General features: G+C 33.2%; 1 protein-coding gene across 1 annotated transcript; it reads left to right on the top strand.

The window, feature by feature from the left end:
* The first annotated feature begins 4,450 nt into the window (after positions 1-4,450).
* LOC104214664 (ankyrin repeat-containing protein At5g02620-like) lies at positions 4,451-7,995 on the top strand. Its single transcript, XM_009764371.2, has 5 exons — positions 4,451-4,563; positions 4,807-4,851; positions 5,227-5,799; positions 6,084-6,493; positions 6,966-7,995. The coding sequence occupies exons 3-5, from the start codon at positions 5,466-5,468 to the stop codon at positions 7,833-7,835; spliced, it is 1,614 nt and encodes a 537-aa protein (XP_009762673.2). The 5' UTR covers positions 4,451-4,563; positions 4,807-4,851; positions 5,227-5,465; the 3' UTR covers positions 7,836-7,995.
* Positions 7,996-10,320: the final 2,325 nt, after the last annotated feature.

The raw sequence follows: 10,320 nt of genomic DNA, 5'->3' as shown, positions 1-10,320 counted from the left end.
TTTGGACTATATGTTTTCTTTTACATCCCTTCCCTAATTTTAGCATTAGCGTCATCTTGGCAACTGTACAGAACTCCTGTCGTTCATGGAACATTCTGAAAATGTCTGATTCATCCCAATTTTATTGGGATTTTCTATTTTGAATTTCTCGATAAATACACTAATGGTACAAGGAAGTTTATTTCTGAGTTGGTGTACTGAATCTTTGGAATAAGAAAAAAATCTAGTCTATAAATCATATTATGCTTCTTTCTAATTAATTAGAGTTCTGTCTATATTTTTCTCAGAATCTTTTGTTTATATGCAACTATAGCACTAGCTGTTGTGCCTGAGAGTAATAGAAAGTGATAATTGCAAATCTATCCTATGGTTTTGTCAGAGTGATTTGGAGAACATGGCTTCTAAAATGCCCGGCTGCCACAGAGGAGGCTTTGCACTCTACAAATTAATGTTACAAGGCGTAAATGGTAGCTAAAAAAGTAGCCGTTCGGCAGAAATAACTTTTATGCCAAAAAGCAATAAGTTGGGGTTGCTCAGCTTATTGCGTTTGGCTTGTTTTAAGCAGTTTTTAACTTATTTTAAGTACTTTTTAACTTTATCAAATACCGAAAAGAAAACTAGAAAGAGCTTAAAAGCTGATTTGACCATCTTAAAAGTCAATCCAAACACTCTCTTTGTCATATTGAACCACAAGTTTGCTTCTTTACTTTACTATGTATTGAGCTGGATCAGTTTTATTTTTGTCACTTCTGGATTTGTTCAATAATTGGCTTGCATCGTATAGCTTGTTGATCCTCCCCAACCCCACCCCCTGCGCGCACAGATAGAGAGAGAGAGTTAAAAGAATACGAAATATCATTTTCATAATGATCATATAGTAATATAAAGCACATAGTGCTGTATAATCCTATTATTGGATGGCTAACTATAATCCATAGATCAGCATAAAAGCTTAGTTTGAAAGGTGTGGCTCACTATATTAATGCGCCTGTGTATTATCGGAATTTTTACCTCCTATAGGAAAGGTTAACACCTTATTTATTTTAAATAAATACTATTTAAAAAAATTATATTCTATAGATACCTTTTAAGGTTTATAGCAAAATATTTAATTATGGTTTCCCCCTAGCCCTAAGCTACTAAATACGCTAATCAGTTACACTTTTTTCTTTCTCTCTCTACTTTGATACATTCCATTCTCCCAAAATTTCGTGGATCTCTTCCTCTTAACCAAAATAACTCCAATAAAGGCAATACTGATATTAATTATTGGAACAGCATTTTAGTACGAAACAAAAATCCATCAAACCTTAATAAGCCAGCTTGCAAATATGCACAAACAAAGTAATTGAAGACGAAGAAGATAAAAGCCTAAATTTTGGCGTAACCGCATGCTATTTAATTAAGGAGAAATCACAGCCTTGGAGTTTATCAAAATCGGAATTTTACGAAAACAATCAAAATCGGAAAGGAAGAAGAAAAAGAAGAAACATACTGGAGTTGGCGTATTATTCATGTCCACGAATATCAAAATCGGAATCTCTGATTTCTGATTTCTGTGATTTCTCGTTTTCTTAGTCTTTCTCTCATCGTTGCTTATGGAATCATGGTCGGAATCCGATGGGTCGTCGGAAAATTGTCGACTAAAATAGTTCGTCTGAAGTTTGGGGTTGAGCAATTTGAAGATTCTGTTGCCTTTTTTTTAAGAGCATTTCAATGTATCTCGTTGTATTTCTATGTATTTCATTGTATTCACTATCTTTTTTTCATTGTAATTCAATGTATCTCGTTGTATTCCATGTATTTCATTGTATTCAGTATCTTTTTTTCTCATTGTATTTCAATGTATCCCTCTGTATTCTATCTATTTCATTGTATCCATTGTCTCGCTATATGCCATGAATGTATTCATGTGTTTTTTTTTAATTAATATAATTTATGTATTCAGATGTATTATATAATTTCTCTGAAGATTGCTATATTTTTTGGGTATTTTGCGGTTGAGAATTTTTTTTATAACTGAAAAATACAAAATTTGTGTGTTATAATTGAGTTTGTTGAGTTATATTAGGAGTATATTATGTTAATTGATTCGCTTTCCGTTTTAAAAACAGTGTAATCCCCTATTTCACGCCATGAATACAGTCGAATACAATAATCTGTCAAGCTGTAATCTCATGTTTCACTCCATGAATACAGTCGAATACAACAACTGATTAGCTGGACTTCCCTGATTCACGTCTATTTTTGCTACTGTTTTCATGAATACGATAGCTTAAATATATCAAATACATCTTATAACCTCAGAAAAGGTATCTATAATCCGTAATATAGCAAACGGTATCTATAGATAGCTAATTACTACTAAAAGATACTGCTTTATGAAAATTTCTCATTATTATCTACTCTCCCTTGCTTTAGGGATAACACAAATGCTTTAGCTTATTTACACCATTGACTGTGCCGTTCATGCACGTTCTATCAGCTATACGCATGTTTTAGTCTCGTTTTAATATTATATCAGGAGAATATTATTTACTATGACTAGTATTTTATTTTAGAAGGGTAAATCAAGACAAATGATGAATCTGATTTGACTGGATAAGCAGGAACTATTGACCTAATTTATGTTCAGAGTTGGTAGTGCTATAAGAGTGAAAATATATATTGTGAAAATAGAGTTTTAGAGCCCGTTTGGACATTTTTATCTAAAAAATTTCACTTTTTTTCGAAATCAGTGTTGGCCATAAATTTTTACTTGAAGATGAATTTTGGAATTTTTCGAAAATTTGAAAAACTCCAAAAAACTGTTTTTCAAAATTTTTACTCAGATCACTCACAAAAATTCAAAAACAATCCAAAATTATATTCATGTCCAAACATAACTCTAATTTTCAAATACCATTTTCATTAAAAAAAAATCACTTTTTTTTGGGAGTTTTATAATTCTTGTGTCCAAACGCCCACTAAATGTAAACGAACGGATGATTTGATATAAAGTGCCTTATATCAAAAGGTTGTTTTATTTTTAGAGCTCAAAGCCGGTAGCTCCTCTTAAAAAAAGCGAGTAACTTGAAGAACAAACTTTCAAGATTTTCGTTCGTTTTATATTGGCTTAAAAAGTGGAGGTTAGCGTCGGGAGTCTTGTGTGACAAGAAAGTGTCATCGTTACTAAAAGATAAGTTTTATAGAGCATTGATTAGGCCTGCAATGTTATATGGAACTGAATGTTGGCCGGTAAAGAACTCACACATCCAGAAGATGAAAGTAGCAGAGATGAGGATGTTGAGGTGGATGTGCGGGCATACAAGGATGGATAAGATTAGGAATGAAGATATTCGAGAGAAGGTGGGCGTGGCCCCCATGGAGGACAAGATGCGGGAAGTAAGACTCAGATGGTTCGGGCACATTCAGAGGAGGAGCACTGATGCACCGGTGAGGAGGTGTGAGCGACTGGCTGTAGTGGGCACGCGGAGAGGTAGAGGGCGACCTAAGAAGTATTGGGGAGAGGTGATCAGACAGGACATGGCGCGACTTAGGATTACTGAGGACATGGCCCTTGACAGGGAATTATGGAGGTCGAGCATTAAGGTTGTAGGTTAGGGGAAAGTTGTGAATATTTCTACAGCACAATAGAGTGAGACTAGCCAATTAGGAGTTAGACTAAGAATGTCATTGGTCGTCTATTGATGCAGGGCTTTACTTGTTAGTTTTACTATACCAGCCATCTATGTCGTATTTCGTATTCTGTATTTCATATCTCTTATATTGCTGTTATTTTATTATGCACTTTTATGGTACTAATATATCGGCTCCTGTTGCTTTTTTTGAGCCGAGGGTCTCCTGGAAACAGCTTCTCTACCCTTCGGGGTAGGGGTAAGGTCTGCGTACATATTACCCTCCCCAGACCCCACTTGTGGGATTATACTGGGTCGTTGTTGTTGTTGTGTTATATTGGCTTAAAAAATTTCAAGAAGTATCTCAATCAAACTTTTTTTAAAAATCAAAAGAAAAATTTCAACTAAATATTAAGAAAGAAGATTATTTTTTTTCAGTTTTTAAGAAGCTGAAAAACTTGGTCGCATTTGTTTCAAAGAGAGTGAAAATAATTTTAAGTGAAACTTTTCTCTGTGTTTCCGACCAAAAAAAAAAATATCAAGCCAAACCCCATTTAAGGATAAGTATTTCAATTTTTGGAAAAACATAATCTCTCTGTCTTTCTATTTCTGGAATGATATGTCTAAAAAAAATTACATGCACAAATGTAAAACAAATTGCTTCTAGCTCCTGAGAGCGCGTGGTACGCACTTTACTTTTGTAAAGAATATATATGTGTGGTTCTAGACCTTCTGGTAATATGGTTAGTGAAATTATTCACCAACCACAGGGATTAGTTTTTTCTTCTGTTTCATCTCAAATTATTGAAAGAAAATTATAATAATAAAAAATAAAAAATAACCATTAATATTTCAAATGTGATTCTCAAAATTCAAATCATCACCACCAACTTCAGAAAAAGTTCCATTTTTGTGGTTCTTTTTTCTTTTTGTTCAAGAACTCAGGGTAGTGATTCTCACTTATTATATATACAGAAATTTTGTTTTTTGAATGCATGTGCCATTTTAATGTCCCTTTTTCTCTAGCAATTGTATATTTTACACATTTTCCTTGTTCCAACTTATATAGACACCCCATAGTTTTTTAGAAGCTTTTCTTCCATTTATTAAAAGCAATATACATTGGTTGTTTTCATCACCCAAAAAAAAATAACTCTTTGTTATTGTGGGGTTCTTGAATTTTTATCAGGAAGCTGGAAAAAGTTGGAAATTTCAGAAGTTTATTCATATCCAGGTAAATATTTTCCCTTTTTTCTTTATCTTAATTGGCAATCTTTTGATTGTGTTATGCATGTACTTAGGAAGGAGAAGACAATAGCCATAAGATAACAAAGCTTCAATTTTGTTTACTGGTGGCTAGATAGTGTATTGAAAATCATGAATTGAAGGTCAAAAATTGAAAATGAATGCCTTTCTTCATGTGGAAAAAGAAATATTTTAAAGATTTTGCTGTTTATGTTGTTTCGAGAATCTATCGAAAACAGCATCTCTACCTTACAAGTAAGGGTAAGGTCTTCGTACACACTACCCTCCCCAGACCCCACTTTGGGATTATACTGGGTTTGTTGTTGTTGGTTGTTGTTTATGTTGTTGTTGTTGTTGTTACCAGGGTATTGATTTTGGCTCAAACTTGAAAAGGAATGTGAGTGAAATTCAAGTCTTTCGCTTTGATGAATCGAGGGAAGTGTGATTATAGAATAAAGTTTTTCATGTTGGCTCTTGAGCCTTCATTAGAATTAAAAAATATGATTGTTGATTTGAGTGTTTGAGGGAAGAAAAAAAAGGATTGTGGTTCAAGATTAGCATAGAGAGGGAAGAGGAAGTGGGGTTTTGGGCACTTTTAATAAGATGGAGGCACCAACAGCTCAGCCAACCACACCCCGGAAAAAGATGACGAAACAATTAACGGGGAAACGTGATGATTCTGCCTTGCATTCGGCAGCTAGAGCTGGAAATATTGTTGCAATAAGAGAGACTATAAAGAACACGGGCGAGGAAGAATTAGCGGAGTTGTTGATAAAGCAAAATTCAGCAGGAGAGACCCCCTTGTATGTTGCAGCTGAATATGGTTATTATGAGGTGGTTAGGGAGATGATCATGTATTATGATCTTGTCACAGCTGGCATCAAAGCGAGGAACGGGTTTGATGCATTGCATATTGCTGCCAAACAAGGAGATTTAGGTAAGCTTTTGATGATTTATATATGAACTGCTAGTATCACTTTAGCCTTTCAATATTCTGATGTCAAATTTATGAGATTTAGATGAACTTGTTTGTTTGAGATTATATATAGAGAACTTTCTAGTACTTTTTATTTTTATTTTGTATAATATTTATTGGACAGTGATGACCTTAAATGGAGCGACCTGATCAATAAGTATTTATATAGCTTAGCCCAACCTGCTTTAGATTGAGGCGTTGTTGTTATTGTCGATGTTGTTTGTTCATTTTTGGCAATGTTGCAGATATGGTGAAGGTATTACTGGAAGCACATCCAGAGCTAGCGATGACAGTTGATGTCGCAAATACAACAGCTTTGCATACTGCAGCGAACCAAGGGCATATAGAGGTGGTGAATTATTTCTTGGAGGAACAGAGTAGTTTGGCCACTATAGCTAAAAGTAACGGGAAAACAGCACTGCATTCTTCTGCAAGGAATGGACATTTGCAGGTTTTGAAGGCTCTTTTGAGTAAGGAGCCAGGGATTGCAACACGGATGGATAATAAAGGACAGACTGCACTTCACATGGCTGTCAAAGGACAAAACCTTGAGGTTGTGGAGGAGCTCATTAAAACTGATCCTTCATTAATTAACATGGTTGACAATAAGGGCAATACGCCATTGCATATTGCAGCTCGGAAAGGGAGGTCTGAGGTACGTTTCATCTAAAACTCCTGCTGTATTGATGATATTTTAGTTAATGAGTGTCCTTTGTTTACCAAAAAAAGAGATGAAAACAGTTTCTAGTTAGAGTCTATAACATTGTTCAATCACTTTGACAGACATGTTCGACTAATTTTATATTTGGTTGCTTCATCTCTGAGCATGATGCTGCTAGTGCTTATTAGTAACGAAGTGTAAAAAATCTATATATCATTGACAGAAATGCAGGGTGAGGCTGCATACAATAGACCCCTGTGATCCGGCCCTTCCCTCGACCCCGCACATAGCGGGAGCTTAGTGCACCGGGCTGCGCGATTGACAGAATATTCAAATGTTCATGTTCTTCCAAAAATAGCTAGGCCACTTGTACCAGTTATTACTTCATATATGAACCAAATTGTTGATAATTGAAGTGGAATTGTTGATCATATGGAGATCTGACTTGTTTTGACTGATATTGCAGATTGTTAAATTGCTACTTGGGCAGAATGAAACAGATAAAAAAGTGATCAATAGGTCCCACGAGACAGCTCTCGACACTGCTGAGAAAATGTCACAGGCTGATACTGTAGCCATCCTACAGGAACATGGCGTTGAAAGTGCACGAGTTCTCAAACCACAGGCAATAAATCCAGCAAGAGAGTTGAAGCAAACCGTTAGTGACATCAAACACGAGGTGCACGATCAGTTAAAACACACACGACAGACAAGAAAACGCATACAAGGCATTGCCAAACGCCTCCACAAAATGCATCGAGAAGGCCTTAACAACGCGATCAACTCAACAACTGTCGTTGCTGTACTAATCGCCACAGTTGCCTTTGCAGGAATATTTCAAGTGCCGGGGCAATACTATATGGATCCAGATAACCTCCCACCTGGCCATATAATTGGAGAAGCAAACATATCGAACCACCCTGTATTTCTCGTTTTCTTTATCTTCGACTCTATCGCGTTATTCATCTCGCTTGCAGTTGTGGTTGTTCAGACAACAGTTGTGGTCATTGAAAGCAAAGCAAAGAAGAAGTTGATGTCAATTATAAACAAGCTAATGTGGGTGGCTTGTGTGCTTGTTTCAGTGGCATATTTGGCACTGTCATTTGTTGTTGTTGGCACACGTTATAGGCTGATGGCAATTATTGTGTCAATTCTTGGAGCAGTTATAATGATTTCAACAATTGGAGTAATGTTATTTTGGGTTATAAGCCATAGGATTGAGTCATCAAACAAGAAGAGCATGAGAAAGAACTCTATGGCTAGCAAGTCATTGGATTTATCAGATTCAGTCCTCTCTGATGACAATGATGAATACAAGAAAATATATGCTATATAAACTATTGTATTTTTTTCCTTTTTTTCCCCCTCAAGTTAGGTGGGATTTGAAAATTTTTTTAAAAAACAAAAACAAAAAAAAACACAACCACACTTCTACTTATCAAGTTTGTAGACAATTTTGAGGCTGTGATTTTTTTTTTCAGAAAATGATACTGTATAGTCGCTTTCAAAATAATAGCCGACAAAAATAATATATATATATATATATATATATATATGTGTGTGTGTGTGTGTATTTATTTATGTATGTTATATACAAAAATATATAAATTTTATATACTTTTGCAGCTACCGGATATAAATAGTTTCGATCACGGGCTAAAAATAATTTTTGCCCAATTTATTTCCCCTTCCGACCTTGGGAGTATTGATCGTGGTACTTTCGTGACACTTCATACGACGCGAACCTTCAACTTATCGGTTGGTGGTACATAATCTAACAGATTTTTTTAGAAGATGAAATTTCTATGGTGATGAAAACTGTTGTTGCAAGGGTCAGTTATGACTCCTTCTGTGTAATTAATATGATAACGTTATCAATTTTGGGACATTGTAAATTGTTCAATATCATTTCATTCATAATATTATTTTAAATGGCTTTTGAAACTTTCATGAATATTATTCAATAATTGTTAAATGATGAACTTTGCTGTAATGTCTTTTTTCTTATCAAACTAGTGTATTAATGTGTTTAATGTTTTCACTTATCATATACACAATCATATTAACATACAGTCAGACCTTTCTGCCCTCTCTATAACAGCATCCCTATATAACAACAATTCACTATAAAGGATAAGTTTTTTTCGGAATTAATTTTTATATTATGTTATGTCCACTATACTCCTCCGGAGCATGGATGATCTAAATTCGGACGAATGACTGGTTTGTAGTAGGTTGATGTTCAAAGTGAAGAAATAAAATCTAACTATAATAAATCCTCTTTATTGTTATAGAAACTATCAGCCATGTCCATTTATAAGTAGCATATTACAAAAATTGTTCGTTTTATTAAATATTACTAGTCTTAGAATATGCGCGTTGCGCGTGTGCCTAGTCTCGATATTAGAATTTGTATTTAAGTTATAAAATAAAATTCAAAAAAAATTACGTTCTAAAATGATCAATTATTAGTTTTATTTAGTTATTCAATAAAGGTTGAAACTTTATCCCATAAAAGTACTAAATTATCTCAATCAATATGTAACTTAAAATTAATTCCAATTTTATAATTCAATTTAAGTTTCACAAGTTGCCATATTTCTTTTAAGTTTCAGCAAGAACACATAACTTTTGAAGATTTAGAGTTTTTAAAAGCTATTTTTAAAGAACTTTGATTCTGTAAAAGATTTAATATCCCAATGAAAAACTACATTTTATCCTCTTTTTGATATTTCTTCGGCAATAGTCTTGAATCATGTATGAACTCGAAGTAGTAAAATCATTAGTCACATAGCTATCGGAAAATAAGCGAAAGATTTTATTCACATACTGTTATAAATCAGAGTACGTGGAGAAGAGTACGTGGAGAATTCGCATTTCATTATCCTATTAATTGAATAATGAAGATTTTAAAAATAAATTATAAGTTTTATATAGTTTAAACAAAGAAAGAATTTATATAAAGCAAAATCATAATTGATTTTAACGTATTAAATATTATTACTTCTTACTTAGTTCAAATAATTAAAAAACCAATAACTAAAATTTTGGTTAATTTTAAGAAAAATAATTTTTTGTCTAATATAAAATCTATTAAAAGCTGTTAAAAACGGAGAAAAAGGCCCAATAAGAGCATAAAAAATAGTAGAAGAAATAACTTGACAAAAAATTGAAGCATACACTCTAATGCAAAAAGGCGACTATGCAATCAAGATTCACAATCAAGAACATCAAAATAAAGATATATGGGTTGAATACATGCATGCAAAATTCAAGTACTAATATGTTAAAGCAAAATTCAACTACTAATACAAATATATGTGCAATATTCAACTACTAATATTAAATAAAAAAATAAAAAATAGAAAAACTTACTCAAGAAAAGAGAATATGGAAGCCTTAATTTTGTAGTTGCTGCTTCAACAAGGCAAAGTTTCATAATGATGAAAAGGTATAATTATAACTTCTTTTATAGAAGTACTTGTGTATATAATAGTTTAAAAATTTATTCAACAGACTCTAATAAAAGAAATTCAGAAAGAGCTCGTTTTCACCTAATATATTTTATAAAAAATTAGTGTCAAACATTTATACCAAAACTTTCCTAGTATATGTATATGAAATGTGAATTCGTTAAAATTTTGTTTACTAAAAAAACTTTCCGGTTTTAATACTTCTAAATTTGAATATAGTTGAAAGTATCGAAAGTTTCATAGTGTATGTGAATTAGTGAAAATTTTATTAACTAAAAAGAACCGAAACCTTCCTATTCTGTGCGAATGAAATAAAATTTTATTAACTAAAAAAAGAGCGTTAAAAGG

This window comes from Nicotiana sylvestris, chromosome 11 (assembly GCF_000393655.2).
Source record: "Nicotiana sylvestris chromosome 11, ASM39365v2, whole genome shotgun sequence".
Classification (NCBI taxonomy): domain Eukaryota; kingdom Viridiplantae; phylum Streptophyta; class Magnoliopsida; order Solanales; family Solanaceae; genus Nicotiana; species Nicotiana sylvestris.
Note: the sequence above shows the minus strand (reverse complement) of the source record. Positions and strands in the feature narration are given on the sequence as shown.